A 19,767-nucleotide genomic window follows, 5' to 3' on the forward strand; every position below is an offset into this window, starting at 1 on the left:
AGGGACCTGCCGCGGGATAAGTGACAGAGCCGTTCAATTGTGGTTCCGCTGAGGGTCGAAAACGGACCTTTGAAACGACCCACTTCTTAATGATTAAACTCATCTAGGGAGGTCGGTCACTTAATGGGTTACTTTTTAAAAAACACATTTGTCCAAGAAAGAAAAAAATCCCCCACGGGCAGAAATATGAGCAACGTCTTTAGAAACACATTTGAACCTCCAGTCCTGGACCTCACGGCCCCCAATCAGCAGTGTTGAAATATTGTTGTAGTTGCTATGTAAGGCTATGATTATTATATTTGTTATGATGTTCTATGTTATAACCCTATTTCGTTTTATGTAAACCGCCCAGAACTGTATGGAAGGGCGGTATAAAAATCCATCCAAATAAACAAATAAAATAAACCACGGTGAGCAGTATTCAACAGGCCCGCTGGGAAGGAAGTCCCATTAAATTCCGCGGGCTTTACTCCTAGGAAAATGTTCTTGGAGTTGCAGGCTGTATTGTTGCTACGTCTTCTCGCGCCACTGCCAGCGCAAGATTGGAAGTCAGGTCTGGCTTCCTGATCGACTTCCTGCTTGAAATGGAGGCGAGCCTCTCCGCAGCCTGTCCTTACGTTGCGCAGGAAACGAGCCAAGCTCAACCTCGCCAAAGAGACCGCGTTAACGGCGCCCGCCTATTTTGCCAGCCTTCGCCCTCGGCTACATGCCGCGCTTGGCGTCCAATGCGGTGGGCGATCTGAGCGTGCGCTAATTATGGGTAATATAAATCGGCACTATCGGTTTCATAATGAATCCTTCCTTATTGGTCACTTGCCTTAAAAAAATAAAATAAATACACCAGAAGAGTAATACAGCAGAAACACTTGAGAGCAATGATTCCCCCTCACCCACCACTTGGCTTCCTTCCGAGTAAACCTTGAGAAGGACTTGGTGGGAGTTGTTCACCAGGGTTTGCAGCGCGGTTCTAAAGGGAGCCCCCCCCCCCCCGCGTCCTTCTAGCCGGCTGCTTTCCAGATGAATGCCCAGAGACACCGAAGGTAGCTGGATCTTGCGCTCGGGTCTCCAAAACGATCGGCTTTTTACCATTTCAAACTCTGCGGAAGTTTGTACCACTTTTTGAAAAGTTTTGTGGGTTTTTTGGAGGCGGGATTATGGGAGAGAGATAATTCGGGTCATCCACGCTGCCAGCATAAGAAATCTGTGCATAAATAGATTTTATTTAAAAATCGGCCCCTAGAAAAGATTTCAGCCTGCTTGACTAATAGGGAGGTGGTGATCTGGGGCAGAACTGAACTCAGGTAGGTTTAGTTTCCAAAGCTATTCCAAAGGGCAGAGCACTTCTGAGCATGTGCACCTCTGAGCACATGCAGAGGGCCATTTTCTTCCTTCTAAGGAATGGTTGCCAATTCCTACACACTAGGGGTTAGGAGCTCTGCTATCAAAGCCATGTCGAGCCCATCGCTGGCATGCACTGAGACGCCTTTAGTAAAAAAGGAGGAGTCTTGAAACATGTCCTCGGATTGTAACCGTCCCAGAGTGGAATGGTGCCTTTCCCCGGGTCTGCTCTGCATGGATGATCCTGGACGCAGCAGCCCCCTTCGTAGCCAGTTGAACTTGGAAGTGCTGGGCTATGTGTGGCAAGGCATCCGTGACATGGCCCCATCTCTTGATCCCATCAGAAAATCCAGCCTCCCTCCAAAGGGCATCAAGGGACCAGCCGGCTGAAAAGGTATTTCTGCCCCCCCCCCCCCCCGCAGCTAAGTGGCGCTACTGGGAGCAGATCGGGGTGGGGGGGGCAAGACGGCGCAGTGCAATCGGACCCATCTGGAAAAGACGCCTCTTTTCTGGGCGGGGCGATGTGCTTGCTTCGCCCCTGACTGGAGAGACTGACAGCCAGAGCTGTTGCTGCTCACCAGTCCTGTAAAGAAAACTCGAGTGTGTGTGTGTGTGTGTGTGTGTGTGTGTGTGTGTGTGTGAGAGAGAGAGAGAGAGAGAGATGACTCAAACATTCATATGAATGCGAATATGCAATACGCTGCATGTTTCACTTTAGTCAGTGGAGCAGCCTTTGTTTCAAGGCAATGTGCGCGGATGTTACCCCAGAAACTAGTTTTGCTTGTAAAACTAGTCCTGGCCTCATGCGGGTGTTCTAAATATTTGCTTTAAACACTAGTCGTTTCTTTTAAAATCTCTTGCTCGATTAAGTGGAGGCAGTTTTTGAGTCGATCAATAGCCGAGCGATTGACAATAGAAGTCGGGGCACTTAGAAGGGCGAAGCTTCGTTTAGGGCAGCCGTGTGAACGCTGCGGCAAGTATGTCGCCCCCACGCTGAAGATCACGTGGCGTAATGCGCTTCAGCCCTCTTCTGGAACTCATAATCTGGGGCCTCCGGGGAGGGCGGTATAGAAATATAATAAATAAATAAATATAAATAAATAAATAAAATAATCGCGGGAGAAAGGCCTGCAGCGTCTCGCCCGTTTCAGCTCGTGCTCGTGAGCCGGATGGGGAGGGGACTGCACCCCCTTCTGTTGGCGATCTTTATTCAGGTAATTTCAGGGTGTTGCAGTATTAGGGAAAGAAATGTCAGGGAGAAAAGTCCTAGACTGCCTGGTTTTTAGTTCACCCTTTCCAAGGCATCCGGGCAATACAGGCTGTTTTGCCCTGACCCATTTGGTCCTCACAACAGCCTTGCCAGAGAGGTGAGTGGACTGAAAGAGAGGACAGCCTGTGTGCTTCAAGACTGTGGGCATATGTGAACCTACCCGAATCCAACTTGATTTTGTACAAAGGAGCAAGCCCTAGCAACTACTACTTACACACTTATTACACCTGGCTCACTGGGACTCAGATATGATAGAAAAGACAGCCAATTAGCAAGTGGATTACAGAATAAGAGAGTGTTTCAGTCTAACAACCAAGAGTCCTAGTAAAACAAAGTAGTGCAGTGGGGCTGAGATTGAGTAGCTGGGGGGTGGCAAGACAAGCAAGCACACTGTGGGGAGCCACCACACAGAACGCCTGTGAATGGGTAACAGATTTTACCTGTCTACAGGTGGCACTCTCAGAAAACGGTTGCAGCAGAACATAGTAAGAGTAAAAAACTTTACGAACATTATGAACTCTTTAGTGGGGCAAAATCTCAATCACTTAGTAACGGCTTTGAACGGCTCACCTGGGGGGAACTCTTGCCGAGAAAGGCCTCCCTTGTGGCCCTGGGGTGGAGTATTTAGTCCAGGGGTAGTCAAACTGGCAGGGGCTCATGGGAATTGTAGTCCTTGGACATCTGGAGGGCCGCAGTTTGACTACCCCTGATTTAGTCAGTCAACTGCAATCGTAAAGCTCAGGCATCCATTTACCACTGAGCCATAGAGGCCACTGGGCTTTCTGAGGCACGGGCATCTGAAGGCCGAAGAGGTTCTCTGCAGTCTTTCTCAGTCTCAGGGGGACATTTTGCTTATTGTGCAACGTAGTCTGGTGACTGGCTGAGGCATCCAGAAGCAAAACTAGCACCCTTAAAATTGATTTCAGGTGGGTTACTGTGCTGATGTGAAGCAAGTCTGAGTCCAGTGGCACCTTTAAGACCAATAAAGTTTTATTCAAAATATGAGGTCTTGTGTTCCTCAGCCAAACATATAGTTAGAGACAGGGCAGCAGTGGGGGGATTGCAAGGAAGGTTTTTGCTTCTCGGCTGTTAACACTCCCCTCTCTTTCTCTGCCTATATGTTTGGCTGAGGAAATTCTCTTCCGTTAAATCTGAGGAAGTGTGCACATGGAAATGTATATCTGGAATAAATTCTTTGTTGGTTTTAAAGGTGCCACTGGACTCAGACTTTGCTCTGGAACTCTAAAGCAGCCTCCCGCTAGTGATAGTGATCCTTTGAATTCCCCCTAAAAAGGAATCACTAGAGAGAACCCTGCAACTTGCTACCTGTATTCTTTCCAGGCTCCTTTCTCTCCCCCCCCCTCCTTCCACGTGAGGTGTTATAAAAAGCTGTTTGTTCGGTGTTTACCTGCCGCTGGATGCTGCCTAAGGACATATTTACCAGTGAGGAAGCTGAGCAGCTGGAGAGTTCTCATGGGCTCCCTCTAGCAGAAAGCAACAACACAAGAGAGCTGCTCCTATGTGGCTGCCCCCTCCCCCACCTCAGAGGACCAAGCAGGTCTTCCCACCCAGAGATTAGAAGCCTGCGTGCAAGGAAGACAGTGGCGGAGCCCCGTACTTAGAAGTGAGCTCCGACTGATGCCAGGGTACCGAAGGTATTCAGAAACTGGCCTTTGCCCACGTGGCTACATTGATTTATTAGGGTGCTATTTCTAGCCTGCAGCTTAGTAGTTATTTGGGCCCGTGTCCCTCGTGGGGACATGCATGTGTTCATGGAGGCTAGGTCAATGGACTGGGGGAAGAGGGAGCCTGGAGAAATGTAGAACTGCAGAATGTCCAAACACTGGCACACCCCAGCACAAGGAGAGCATAGGAAAGCTCGAACAAATTGGAACTGCCTGCCAAGTATATCTCTTGGGGACAATGGCTCTGGAAGCAACAGACAAAGCACTTCCAATGTGCTTTTGCACCTGCATTTATCTACGTCTAAAGGGCACGTCTAAAGGGAAGTGCCTTACCCAACATGCGTGGAATAAGCAAACGGCTGTGTGACTTCCCCCTTAAGCAGCTTAAAATCGCAGCCACCAAGCCCTCCTTTCGGCTTCCTGGTGTGATGGATGGCCAGACACTGCGGCTCAGCCACTTGCCTTGACCGGTGTGATGACCTCAGCCAACGTGGGCGAGGGTTGCTGTTTCGGGTCCCCTCCATACTTACCGGAGCCGCGCAGGCAGCTCTGAAGACGCCTTGTGGACGCAGCGCTGCCGAACCATATCAAAGAGGGCAAGAAGGACCTAATGTGGTGGGTTCTGGTGGTTCGACGAACAAGCGCACTTTGTGTTTCTGGTCGTCAGCAGACATCTTCGCGTTTATAAAAGCCATAAACTCAGCTGTGTACCTTTGCCACTGAACTCATTCGATTGGCTAAATCTGAATTGATCGCTCTTATGATTAAATTAGGGCTGCCAGTAGAGCCACAAGATTTAAACTGCTGACGCTTTGATTGAATGTCATGCCGAGAAAGGAAACCGACAATGGTTTTGTGTGTTTCGGAATATTTTCCATCCCAAAGGAGGCAGCATTTCTGCGGGGAAAGACACAAAATGGTATATGTGGGAATGGAATGTGTAGCCCTCTGCAAAAGCCCTTGAAAGAAGTAACGGAGAGCAGGAACAAATCTCTACACACTCTGCCTCTTAGAAATGCAGAGAAGGATTTACGGCGTCCTCACAGTGCAGTCGAGTAGGCTCGACTCCTAGAGGCAAAAAGAGATTTGCCTGCAGCAGAAAGGTTAAAGGGGCTTTATGATAGCTTTCCCCAAAAGCCCAGATGATCATTACTCAGACAAAAGGTGCTGCTGACGCTTGAACCAAGCGATGCGAGAGGCAGAAAGGCCAAGCCGACTCTGTCTCCTTCCTCACTTTCAGCGCACTGGAGAAGTGGATTTCCCTCTTTCTCACAGAGGGAAATCCAGCTGCAAAAGCACACTGGAAGCGCCTAGTCGACCAGCGGCCTTCGTGATCTGCCCTTTCACTTCTCCGTCGGCCCTTCCCTCGCACGCTCCCAGGCGAGCCGCTGATACTTCTGCGATTCTTTCGCCCGGGGCTCTGCTCCCCTTGTCGACCTGTGGCTCTTGATGCTGAGATTTTGTGTGAGCCAAATTTCCCTAGGCACACTGATAACAGGAGAGCCTCCCTCTCACTCTGATGACCGTCGCTTGTCGCTCCCTTATTGCCAGGAAAAGTGGGAGCCGGGCAAAGGGCTCATGGTTCCGCATCAGCTTGCTTCATTAGGAGGCACCGAGAAGGCGGCGGCTGCGACCTCTTCCCGGCAAGCCCCGGAACAATAGTGGGCCCATCTGCGCTGCGATCCCCGCACTCTGGCTTAATGGTGCTACTTAGGCCGGCTAGGCACAGGAGCGAAACCATTTCCCCTCGTGCAAATCCCCTTGCAGGTCGGTCTGATGACTGACCCAGCTTTCGGAAGACTGCGACTTGCCCCACTGTGGTCAGGACTGGTCAGATGTGTTATTTCGCGCCTCCGATTTCCAGCCGGCCAGCAGCTAGGCTCCGAATGGCCCCGCAGCTGGCTTTCAGGGAGCAGGTGCAGTGGAAAGGAAACCCGGGCGGAGCTGTGTGTGTGTGTGAGTGAGTGTCCTTTTTGAAGAACCTGGAGGGGGGGGGCTTTCCGGGGCCACCAGGGAGAAGGAACCACTTCCACCCCCATGGGCTGAGTCCTCTGCATGCTCCGCTGTGGTCCGGGCTGCCTGCTCAGTCCCAGGCACAGCAAAGGACGACTCCCACTCGCCCCCCCACTCCCACCCCGTCCACCTTCAGAGCACTAGCCGCCAGTGCCTGGGTGAATGTCAGCCTGTGATATGGACACGCTGCTTGGAGCTGTGCGGCCTCCTTCACTCTGATGAACGATCCTCGCCCATCTTGCGGCAGGGCGCTGCCCCCGTGGCTCTACGAAGCAGCGGAGGCTGGCTCAAAAGACGGGTAGCGTTGGTGACTTTCTTGAAGAAGAGGGGCTCATAGACTCTTCGTGGAAAAAGCCAGCCTAGGAAAGGGCAAATGATCTTATTCGTGATCACCGATCCGCCCTTTCCGAGCAACTTGCTTAGCGCGAGAGAGTCCTGACTCCGGACATTCCCAGGTGGGAGGGGAACAAAGTTCGAAGCCAGGGGCACCTTTCAGACCCATGAAGTTTTATTCCAGGTATAAGCTGTTGTGTACAAGCACAATTCTTCAGACACAATGAAAGAATTTCCTCAACTATTCCCTAAAGGAATACCTAAAGGCTAGTCAAGAAGCTTGCATGTGGCCACCCTAGTGGGTTTACTGTCCTTTTTCACAGGCTTGTGTTACCCTCAGGGGCAGAGGCCTTCCGGACCAGTCAGCCAAGACTAGGGCTTTGGTCCCATCACTTTTCTTCTATCTGGCTGATTTGTTCTGGTGACGCTAGAGGCCAGTTGCCTCAGTCCATGGCATTTTAGCTGTGCCCCATGCTATAGGATAGCAACATGAGGGTGTCATGACTGTGCCGGGGTAAATCAACTGACTTCGTGACCTTAGGACCGGAGGTGGCAACAAACTGGATGAAGGACCGCTAAATGTGGCTCAGTCTAGGCAGGAAAGATAACATCAGAGTCCAGTAGCACCTTTAAGACCAAGGAAGATTTATTCAGGGCGTGAGCTTTCAAGTGCAAGCTCATGCCCTGAATAAATCTTTGTTGGTCTTAAAGGTGCTACTGGACTCTGATTTTACTGTGCTACTTCAGACCAACACGGCTACCCATGTGAATCTAGGCAGGAATGAAGCGCTGTTATTCGGAGATACCAAAGGCAAGGGAGGTTCTTTTCATACCTTGGCCTCGAGATAATGGACCGTGCATGTGTGTTTAACCACATTAACACCCCTGAACTGTCCCTCCCCCTTTCAGGGACAACTTAACGACATTCTTGTCTCTTCTCTCATTCTTTCGCAGCACTACTTTATGCCTCATGAACAAGGACACAGAGTAAATGTGCCCCAAAACAATTACTTTAGCGATTCTCCAGACACATGTGGATTAAAATCCCCAGTTGTGCAGCAACCAGTGAAAGAAGCTGACTGAGAAATTAATCTGGTGTTATACTGGTGTGTGAGGGGGAAAGGGGGTTAAATTGTTATGTTTGTTTGTTTGTTTGTTTTGGCCGTCAAGGCATGGCTGATTTGTAGCGACTGCCCCAGGGATTTCAAGGCAGGAGTCATTCAGAGGGTGCTAGCCTGCCCCCAGGGTTCCTTGGAGGGGCGCCTTCTGTTGCTTGGAGGTCTCCCATTCAAAGATTAGCCAGAATCGACCAGGTTTAGATTCCGAAATCCGGCTAGCATCAGGATTTGGGTTAAAATTGGTGATCCACTATTTCGCACTATGGAAACACGAAGTTTTATTCCATCTTTGTTGCCAGGTTTAAGGAAGCCTTTAGCACAGTTTTTGATTTTGTTGAGGCAGTGGTGCCTTGAAGGGTTAACTTTTCTGCCTACTCTAGCGCAGACACGGGATAGAAAGATCGTCCTGACCAAGCTTTCAAACACAAGACAGAGTAAAGCAGCATTCCCGCTTTGTATATAAAACCAACTAAAGACCATGTGCCCTGTAGAAAGCAGAAATGTTATCCCCAGAAATGTGCTATTGTCATGCTCCGAAAGCCTTTTCAGCATCAGATGGTAGAATTTTGAACTTTGGCAGCACATTGGAAGGATACAGAGACGATTAGCACGATTTTTAATTTCTTTACTGCATTATGATGCTTCACAACGTGCTTAAATTAGAAATTAGTTCTTCCTTATGCATCAGGCAAGTGATTCCTAAGTCAGATAGGCAATCTCTGTGCATGTCAAATATTAGTAAGTATATGCAACTGGGAAGTATATTTTAGTCAGTTCAGGACCACTGCAGGGAGCGGAGCTGTTAAGATAAAAGAAAACCGCTGAGGGAGGGAAAACAAACTCCGCTAGGTGAAATTACTCTGAATGGATCACTATTTAAACCATAGGACAAAGTTAAAGGCACTTTTAAGAGCAACAAAAATTTAATTCCGGGTATACCCAGTACTTTACCTTTAACTTCGTTGGTCTTCGAGATGCCACTGGGACTCGAACTTTGTTCTGTCAGATCAACCCGGTTTCCCATCTTCTGGGCGAAGAAATTGCCTTTTATAAAGGAGGAGGAGAAAACAATTGCAAACAAGGCGGATGGAATATTAATCCTATATAGTCAGTGCATAACTGGAACCGGAGTCCAACCCCACAATATCAGGAGGACTTGGGCGTATGAGTATGCTGAACCCCAGGGGCCTGCGAGCGCCTGCCTGCCGGCGGGCGGAGTAAGCAGCGCTTGGCTTCGAAAGCTCCCCGGAGCGGCTGGACTGGACTGGGACTGCAGGCTGAGGCGCCGGGGATGCTCAAGCCCTCCGGCCGGGGCTGACAGAGAAGGCCCTTCTGGAGGGGGGTTTGTATAAAAAGGATGCACGTGCAGCACTTCCAGATCATGGACAAGCACAGGAGCCGGCCCGTCCCCCGTGCGTCAAAACCGCTGCGAACTGGGCTGGGTGGAAGCGAGCCCCGTCGTCCCCCCCCCCCCCTTTGCTTCCTTGCAACCAAGACGCCGAACAGAAGGAATGGCGTCTTTTAAAAACTCCCCCCTCCCAGTTAAGGTTGCCTGTAGCAATGCTAGAGAACAAAACCACCGCCCTCCAAGGAGCACGGCCGGCCGGCATGGCAGGGCCAGGGGCAGGGGCAGGACGGCACGCGAAAGAACAGCGGGGCAGGGAGGGAGGGAGGGAGGGCAACAACGGGGGCGAGTCCTCTCCGACCCCGCTGGACGAGACTCACTCGCGAAGGTCTTTCCTAAGGGGGAAGGGAAAGCTGCCCGAGCAGCTCTTTCTCGGAAGGGAGGGGGGGGCAACTTCTGTACACATTGAACGCCGCGGAGCTTTGAGCACAGCGAGAGGGACGGGAAGTGCTGCATGGGCCCAGCCTCCTCCCCAGGATGGGGGTCTTCTGCGGCCTGCTGCCTTCGTGCCGCCTGGCGGAAGGCCTGCTCGCAAGGACTTGGGGGCCCCTCGGCCTGGTTTCAGCGAGGCTTATGGCACTTCGCGTGGGATTTGCTCTCAAGGGGTAGCTGAACCGGAGGAACAAGTGACCCAGTCGGGCTTGCGCTTTCATTGGTGGACTTCAGCCCTCACTTCAACCCAAGGGGCATGGAACAAACGTGAGCTCTCATGTGCAGCACACTTCCTCTGATGCAATGTCATGGAAGGGCAGTAAGCAGTTCTAGGCAAAGTATGAACAGATTACTGCCATGGCATGGCATTGTATCAGAGGAAGTGTGCTACACAGGACAGCTCACATCTTGGATGAAACCTTATTGGTCTTAAAGGTGCCCCTGGATTCTCAATTTGTTCTGCTGCTGAATCTACCAAGTGTAATGGAACTGATTTTTTGGGGGGCAAAGAGCAACTCACTTGCCAGTGAGGACCTGTGTAATCGCAGTAGCAGGCAGACAGAGCCTTCCCACACTTGCCTATCCCAGGCTGCATTTCTGCACAGAAACAATTACCCAGAGGCCACTTGCTGTTGTGATAACTGTGAGCTCTCCGTTCCTTTACAGGTTTGGGAGATGCCTGGGGACAGCCGAGCAGATTAGGGCCCTTGGATAACGTGGCAAAGGAGCTGGGCTCACATTTGCTTCAGGTAGGGTTCTTGCTGCTTAATTTTTTGAGCTGTTGCGTTGGTATTAATTAGGGATGCCAGCCGCCAGGTGGGACCTGGTGATCTCCCAGAATTACAACTCATCTCTAGACTTCAGACATCAGTTCCCCTGAAGCAAATGGATACCTTGAAGGGTTGGCGCTATGTAGGATTGCCAGGTGTCCCTCCCCCCCTGGCCACCGGTGGGAAATTTGGGGGTAGAATTGGCAGATCCAGGTTAGTGAAGTCTAAATGGGATTGGAGCCCGGGGAGGACAGGGACCACAGAGGAGTACACTGTTGAAGAGCATCCTCAAAAGCATCCATTTTCTCTGGAGGCTGGCATCTCTAACTCTACGGCACTTTGAGGTCCCTGTCTTCCCCAGGCTCCATCCTCAGATCTCCGGGAGTTTCCCACTCAGGATCTGGCAACCCTCCCAACTCCATAAAAATCAACAGTATCCCTCCCCTCCAATGGCCTGTGCATTTAGAAAGGCCCAGTCTCATCAGTTATTGGAAGCTAAGCATGGTTGGCTCTGGCTAATATTTGGATGGGAGACCTCCAAGCAGCACCAGGGTTGCAAAGTGGAGGCAGGTAATGAGAAACCACCCCTGAATCTCTGTCTTCAAAACCCTACAGTGTCGCCATAAGTTGACTGTGACTTAACAGCACTTTCCATCACCACCACCAATGCTGTTTAGGATGGCACATTGTTTAGGCACATCGAAATAAGTCACGACCCCTTGGCCTGTGGAATCAGTAATGCTCTTGCCCAGGGCTAAAGGGAAAGATACAGTCTGGTTTAGTTTAAGCCTTTGTTATCCTCAGATTATTCACTCGTTTATACCTGTCTCTTTCCACAGTGGGAATCACAGTGCCTTACATACTTCTCCATTTTTCTCCTCACAATGTGTGATGGGCCAGGCTGAGAGTGTGTGAATGGTCCAAGATCTATCAAGCTTCCATTGTAGAGAAAGCTTCAAACTGAGGTGTCCCAGATCCTAGTTCAACATTTTAACCACTATATCAAGATTAACACAGCATCCTTTCAGTGTATTATTATGGGCAAATCTGAGTTTTAAAAACCATTGTGAATTTGAGGTGTCAATAAATGGCTGAGCAATAGAAACTGCATCTTTATGACCATAAATCATAGAGTGCAAATAGGCAAGAAAGCCCAGTAGCCTGAAGCCTATTGCTCTTGTGCTCTTCATTTATAGGTAATTCCCTTTTGCCCCTGGTTAGCAGCATCATATATTTATTTTAAAAGGCCTTGCATGTTAAATGCGGACTTCAGTTCTCTCTCAGCTGCTCAGTAGGGAAAGCCGTTTAAAGGCAAGCATGGCTCTTGAGATGGAGGGTGAACATCTGGATTAGATCTCCCATTGATGTTAGCACAGTTGTTCATGAATCTGGTTGATCTGCTTTGGAATTCAATTGCTTCTCCTTATGCGAGTCACAACACAGAAAAGAGGTTAGACAGATAAAAATCCTGGTTTCCATCAAAGTATTTGCCTATATTCCCTCCCCAGGCTTGCCTGTATTGTTTCACCCAAGCTTACTCACTTCTCTTTGAAAGTGTAATACAAGGCAATACTTTAATTATATTTTTAGAGAATATATATATATATATATATATAGAAATACAGCTTTCAACCTAACTGAAATATGTGAAACTGGTTTTCAGAATTCCTACAGCTTGAGACCAAAGTCACAATTGGTAAATGAAGCACTTCAAGTATCTGTATAGAGTTTGGAATTTCCCCCTTTATATTTCAGTTGTTAAGCTTTTCAATCATGTTGAACTGTATCAGTATATAGGCGGATATGTAGGAGAGTCTTCTAAAACATATAGACCATTTACGCAGTGGAGGTTTCTTGCCCGGCTGCAGGCTGGAGTTTTAGTCGTGGCAGGTAGCTCCACCTCTTCCTGCACCCACATGGGGGAGCATTTGGTCTGGTGCGCCTCATCCGCCCCCAATTTGTGTTCCTGCATGGAAGCTGGGGCAATGAAGTTCCCAGTGCATAAACAGACATATAATTGATAGAAGAAGAAGAGTTGGTTCATATATGCCACTTTTCTCTACCCGAAGGAAGTGGCTTACAGTCGCCTTCCCTTTCTTCTCCCCACAATAGACACCCTGTGAGGTAGGGGAGGCTGAGAGAGCCCTGATATTACTGCTCGGTCAGAACAGCTTTATCAGGGCTGTGGCAAGCCCAAGGTCACCCAGCTGGCCGCATGATTAGAAGTCCACGCCTCCTAACCACTACAACAAGATGGCTAATATTTAACACCAGATATAGTACAATGATAATTGTTTTTGTTTCATAATCATGATGTCCACTGTTTTGACTCTAATATAGTATGAACTGAAAATGGTTTGAAATTGTCTTTTATTCTGCAAACAGTTCTATTTCCAAGGTAATATACTGAGCCAGAAATTAATGTTTAAATTGATTTTTATCTTATCACTACATTCATGCATAAGTCCCTTCTAAGAAAAATTGTTTGAATTTGGTTAAGGGGTAAAAACCTTTTAAATAGGAATTTGGAACACTGTAAGAGTTTACAAGGTAAACTCATTATAAGTCCAGGATTATTGCTATAACATTGATAAAACTCCTTTGGAGCAATTTTTTAATGAAGTTAAAAGCCTAATGACTTCTATTTATTTTTAAAAATTAATAAAATCAATAAAATGTCTTTGGCTTACGTAATAGTTTATTAATATATCAGCCACTTAATATTTTGTAGAATATAAAATATGATAATATTATATGATTTTTATCTCTGAATTCTGAGGATTCTGCCTTAAGTCTCAACAAGAACGGTAGATTCTAAATTAAATACACAAATGAATAGTATTTAAAACCCAAAGCAAAAGCATACTAATGCATTCAAAAATGTGTGTGCTTTGCCTTTGAGCAAAATGAAATGTATACATTTTCGAAGAGTCTCTGAAAATTAAGTTTTCTAATGAAGGGCTGATGCAGGGTAACTGCTGGGGAACAAATTGCTGTTTTATGAGGAATGTTTAAGGCAATGTTTTATTTACAAAAGCAATGGTTTCTTTCCTATGTTAATACTGCTACAAAGTTTTGTTTATGCTCAGGGGGGGAAATGAAACTAACATGCAACCTGGTTCCAGTTATATGCAGTAAAAATAGAGTAGGCCAAATAATAATTTGGAATATTGTTTATTGGCATAATAGTGAACTTGCCCCTTTGCTGTAGCCTTTTATTAACTTCCTCTTGTTCCAGCATTGTAAAATATGAATTAATAAATATAAAAGGAAATTATTTAATTTTGTTATTAAGAACTGGCTTTTTCTTTTTCTTTTTTTTAGATGTAATTCTCCTTTCTCCTAGAGAGCCAGCTTGGTGTAGTGGTTAGGAGTGCGGACTTCTAATCTGGCAAGCTGGGTTGGATTCTGTGCTCCCCACAACCAGCTGGGTGGCCTTGGGCTTGCCACAGCACTGATCAAGCTGTTCTGACTGAGCAGTCATATCAGGGCCCTCTCAGTCACACCTACCTCACAGGGTGTCTGTTGTGGGGAGAGGAAAGGGAAGGCGACTGTAAGCCACTTTTGGGATTCCTTCAGGCAGAGAAATGCGGCATATAGGAACCAACTCTTCTTCTTCCTTTGTTCCATTTTCCAATGTTTATGGCAATCTTGTTCAGTCAGGAGGACTATTAGTTCAATGAGATGGGTACCTTTGAAAGGAAAATATGAAGCTGTCATATGGACCGTTTATGCACTGGGAACTTCACTGCCCCAGCTCCTGTGCAAGAGCACAAATTGGAGGCAGATAAAGAACACCAGGCCAAATGCTCCCCCATGTGGGTGCAGGAAGAGGTGGGCCAACCTGCCACGACTAAAACTCCAGCCTGCAGCCGGGCAAGAAACCTCCAGTGCATAAATGGTCATGCTGAGTCAGACCTCTTTCCACCAATGCCTTCTCTCATTAGGCATGGCTGTTAAATCTTTTCCAGTTCTACTGCCTGTATTCTTTCAACTGCATATGGCAGCATTTGAATTTATGCGTGCAAAACAAACATTCACACTCTCCTATCAAAATCAGACGAGGCTGTAGAGTTTTCTGGGATTTTGGTGGAAATTACTTTCATGGTACCTGGAAATATATCTTTTCAAGTTAAATAGAATACTGTTTTTAAATTGTGCTAAGTATAGGGGGGAGGGGTTTGTTTTAATTTTTTGAACTGGTGAGAATATGCAAAATTATTATATGTCAATACAGCATTACCTATAAACAAATATAAAAGGATATCTTTATCTTTTGAGGAATGTTTTCAGTAAATTATGTAAAATCATGGCTTCTTTAAAATTATTTTATGATTCTTTTTGTTCCTTTCATTTAAGTACTTTTCTTTCAAAAGAATCACATCAGGTAATCTTCCATTTACAACCATTCACAAATTCCTTAATAAATAAGATTTTAAAATATCACTCAGAGTATCATTAAAAATGTAAATAGTGACAAGCTGTTTCAGCCAATTAATCCATAAAATATAGGTTTATAGGTCTGTTTTTTTCCTTCAAGGACCACAAAATGCAGGGTTTGTGCTAAGTACTAAAATAATCAGAATGAACATGAGAAAGTTAACTGCTATTGTAAAAGGATAATGAGTTAGGGTCAGTTTTTTATAGTGTATATAATAATCTTAATTATGACAATATTGGTAATATATTTTTAGGTATATAAAGTATATATAAAGTATATAAAAGGTATATTCTGTTGGGTAAAATTTTAAACCCCTGACAAAGAATGCAGAGGTCTTATTATTTCTTTCTCTTTCACAGACTCTGGATGGTTTTGTTTTTGTGGTAGCATCTGATGGCAAGATAATGTATATCTCAGAAACAGCTTCTGTGCATCTAGGTTTATCCCAGGTAGGAACGAGTTTTTGTCTCTCTGTTGTATGCTGATGTTTAAGTTGCATGTGGTGATATTGTCTTGCGACTATATGAACTTCCTTCCTTCCTTCCTTCCTTCCTTCCTTCCTTCCTTCCTTCCTTCCTTCCTTCCTTCCTTCCTTCCTTCCTTCCTTCCTTCCTTCCTTCCTTCCGCAATAATGTCAACTTTTCCATTTGGGGATGATCCATAGTATTTTTTAAAATTTTATTTTAAGTACTTTGAACTGTTCCTCTTTACATTTTTCTAGCCACATAACATGGTAATTACCTTTTAAAAGGTTACAAAATGAACATTTGTTTAGAAATTAGGAGCATAATGTACAACCGTGTTTTGCTAACTGAACCCTCTCCTTCCTATGCCAGAGGAGAACAGTGAGTCACAGCAAACCTGAACATACTAGGAAGCTGAATACAGTTTAGCTTTCTTGTCATGTAGTTACAAGTACTGACCCTGTTTTTAAGAGGAGGATTTGCAGTTGACCAGAACCCTACTGCTAATGGTGTACACTTCTGGAAAAACGTAGAGATTTCCATTCTGTGCTTTGATTTGTCTGCAGTGGTATTGGGTGTTGTGAAAGTAGAGGAAAACAGAGTTTTATAGTAGATTGCTTTAAGAAAAAAAAATAAAAGGGGGCAGATTTATGAGCGCTCACATGGAATATAGGGTAATTTTTCCTGAGTTTTGCCAGCCTTGTGGCCTTTTCAGTAAAGCATTTTATATGTTTATGGTAGAAGTCATAAAACTGGGTTTACTACTGTTCTGCTCAAGAGTTAGCATTTTGGGTTTTAAGGCACTATACATTTATTCCTTTTAAAAGTAACTAAGAAAAATGTCTTAGATGCAAGTTCAGCATAAAACAATAGGGTTTGCTTTCCAGTGCATATATTTTAGAATTCAAGCCTCAGACAGTAAATAGAATTAGGATGTGATCCATAAATATCCATACATTTTAAAAAAATATTTCATAATTAGTCAATAATTGATCATTACAAATATTATTTTTGGCAACTTTGAAAGTTTTCATTATCAAGGAACTATATTTTTCTGTCAACATCAAGAAAACAAAGATCATGGCATCCGGGCCCTCTCAATTCCTGGCAAATAGATGGGGAAGAAATGGAGGTAGTGACGGATTTCATTTTCCTGGGCTCCAAGATCACTGCAGATGGGGACTGCAGCAAAGAAATTAAAAGAAGTTTGCTCCTCGGGAGGAAATCTATGGCAAATCTAGACAGCATCCTAAAAAGCAGAGACATCACCCTGCCAACAAAAGTGCGTCTAGTCAAGGCTATGGCCTTCCCAGTTGCAATGTATGGCTGTGAAAGTTGGACTATGAGGAAGGCCGAGCATCAAAGAATTGAGGCTTTTGAACTCTGGTGCTGGAGAAGACTATTCCGAGTCCCCTGGACTGCAAGGTGAACAAACCGATCAGTCCTAGAGGAGATCAGCCAGCACTGCTCCTTAGAAGGCTAGATCCTGAAGATGAAACTCAAATACTTTGGCCACTTCATGAGAAGGAAGGACTTCTTGGAGAAGAGCCTAATGCTGGGAGCGATTGAGGGAAAAAGAAGAAGGGGACAACAGAGAATGAGGTGGCTGGATGGAGTCACTGAAGCAGGAGGTGCAAACTTAAATGGACTCCAGGGAAAGGTAGAGGACAGGAAGGCCTGGAGAATCATTGTCCATGGGATAACGATGGGTCGGACACGACTTCGCACCCAACAACAACAACAACAACAACAACAACAAATATTTTTCTGAACCTCTTGTAAAATACTACTGATTGTTCAGTAAATATCAGAGAGTGCTTATTTCCATGAATATAATGCCTCTTATAGAAGACCCCTGCTCCAAGTTTCGTAGGATTGTGTTGTTGGTATAAGCTAAGATGTACATATTTTCTTTGACTTTTTACCTAAATATCTACTAAATTAAAAAAAAATACATCTCAATCCCAGTTGTATTTGTCCACTCACTAGCAGAGTCTAGACCTGTAATGGCGGTGCCTGAGCAGCAGTTCTCGGTATAAATAAAGTGTTTTATTGCTTATTATGTATTGTTTTAAAATGTTGTAACTGCCCTGAACTAACAAGGAAAGTATACAAATATATTATTATTATTATTATTATTATTATTATTATTATTATTATTATTATTATTATTATCATTATCATTATCATTATCATTATCATTATCATTATCATTATCATTATCATTATTATTATTATTATTATATCTTGAACAAATATCACTTTTATTGAATACCCTCTCATCAGCCTGTGTTGGTTTCCAGAAAAGGGATACCCTTCTCCTTAAGGCCACGACAGCCAATTGTTGATTGAAAGTATTCCTAGTTTCCATACCCTTTAGCAGTTGCTATAATCTTGCTTTGGCATCTGCACACATTATTCTATGCAGTCACAGCTTCTGATAATCCTTAACAATATCCTTCCAATTATTGATAAAAAACACTTCTTATGGACAGGATTGTAATTTTCATGCAAATGTCAGACAATCCTCTCTTTTTTCTGGATGGCATACTTTGGAAAACATCTAGCCTGGCATGTGAGTAAATAATACTTTCCCCTGGGAGTTCTGAAAGGAGAGGAGGCACCACTACAGCAAATTAATTATTGGGGGGGGATTATTGGGGAAAAGGCTGCTTCTTAAAGGGTTGGTTACCAACAGTTACAAAATTGTTATGGGCCACATGTTTACAAATCTTTTGTTTTAAGTGTCAGACTCGTTTTTCATCTTTTGGTTTTTCATATTTTAATAAACATATTTTCTAATGGCTACCACAAAACCTAATTCTATACTCTTTGCAGTTTCTTATAATGGTATTTAAACTATTACAAAAGTGCTGAGTTATTTTTTTAAATAAATATAGGAGTAACCCTGGTTATCAACATATAAAAAAGCTAGCCTAATTTCTCCCAATTTACCATAATTCCGTTATTGCCTTTAAAATCTCCATTTAATAGAATATTGAAGCCAGTATAGAAGGCAACTGGTTAAGAAATAAATTCATCTTCCACTATTGAATGGTGTACAATTAAGTATACATATTGAGTATGTTACAAGAACAGTATGCTTATTTATCTTTAAGCAATACAACAAACAATTTTGATGCAAAATGATACACAAAGTATGGGTTGTATCTAGCCCACTTTTTTTGCTCATTCTCTGTCTTCTCTGAATGTGTAGGTGCTTGGCTCTTGTGGCCATTTCCTGCATTTTGCAGGGGGTAGGGCTAGATGACCCTGGAAGTCCCTTCCAACTAGGATTCTATGAGTTTATGATTCTCCTTATTAGAACTTATTAGAACATTTCACATGACTTTGGTGTATGCAAGTCCCATGATTCCAAACATAACCCTTTTGGTTACCCCTTCCTCCCCTTTTAATCAATAGAAAAAGTGTTCAGATCCATTCTCTCTGCTGAGAAGGGGAAGAAAGGCCTGATAAATTCATTTGTATAGATATGTATGAATAACACAAAATAGATGTTTTCTATGGGGGAAAGAGTTTTTTGTGAATATAGACTTCAAGTTCTGAAAAAGGAAAACTTACATGTCTTAGGAAATCAGAAGGACAGATCCAAGGAATAAATTAAACTCTTGCTTTCCCTCTCGTCTTTAAGGACTTTAAAGCTGTACTAAATAATTGACAATCTTGACATTGATTGTAAATACAGACTTCAAGTACTGATTCTATGTTTATACCAATTGTTGATGTGCCTGGAATTTTTTGTTGTTGATACTGTCAAGTGCAAGTTAGGAGGAAAAAATATAGATGACTGTTATGACAGTACTCTCAAAAGTCCATATTGTATTTGTTACATGCATAATTCTAGATTGAAAAAAGAATAAGATGTGACCATTTTTGTGAAGGTAAACAGGAATTCAGGATTTAAATAGAAATGATGTAGATTATAGGAAAAGAGATTTAAAAGAAAATTCACACAGAATGAATCATTAGTATATTTGTATTTAATACAAAAGTCTTCAAATATATGTCAAGTAAATAAAACGGTAAGGAGGTGGTGGGAGGAGTTGGGCCTCACCATTTACTGGCCAATCAGGTTGCTTGTACAGCTCCTGGATGTGATTTCTCCATCCTGATTGGCTGTCTGCCCTGCAGCTGCCCAATCAGCATGCATGTCCCGCCCCTTACTGTCTCCTCACAGTTCTTTCACCTCATAGTTCTTTCAGTTTATCGGAGTCTATTGCCTAGTGAGTTAGCCGCCCCTGGCAGCTAACTCTCCCCCCCCCCCTCCCCGCTTCATGCCTGCTGTGAAGGAAGCCTCTAACTGAGGCGAAGGAGGCATTTCCAAGAGCAACGCAGAGAACCCTGTGGGCATACTTGTGCTTTCTTTTTGAGGAGGAAAGCTTTCCCCTTCTGCCTAACAGTTCGCTGACAAGGAGGCCACAGAAAAGCCCCTTCTCACCTAAAATACTGCTCTGGCCAGCCTTGCTGCTGGAGAGAA

The 19,767-nt window shown here is 44.8% G+C and overlaps 1 protein-coding gene across 4 annotated transcripts in view; it reads left to right on the plus strand.

The window, feature by feature from the left end:
• Nucleotides 1–19,767, plus strand: part of SIM2 (SIM bHLH transcription factor 2) — a 60,682-nt gene that overhangs the window by 5,350 nt on the left and 35,565 nt on the right. For 2 of the 4 annotated variants that reach the window (XM_077342676.1, XM_077342677.1), the window contains exons 2-3: nt 10,261–10,343; nt 15,165–15,254. In XM_077342676.1, the coding sequence (XP_077198791.1) occupies nt 10,261–10,343; nt 15,165–15,254 (173 nt within the window). Of the gene's footprint in view, nt 1–8,895; nt 9,100–10,260; nt 10,344–15,164; nt 15,255–19,767 lie in introns of those variants that run through there. The other 2 variants (XM_077342678.1, XM_077342679.1) reach the window with 2 other exon arrangements.

This window comes from Paroedura picta, chromosome 6 (assembly GCF_049243985.1).
Source record: "Paroedura picta isolate Pp20150507F chromosome 6, Ppicta_v3.0, whole genome shotgun sequence".
Classification (NCBI taxonomy): domain Eukaryota; kingdom Metazoa; phylum Chordata; class Lepidosauria; order Squamata; family Gekkonidae; genus Paroedura; species Paroedura picta.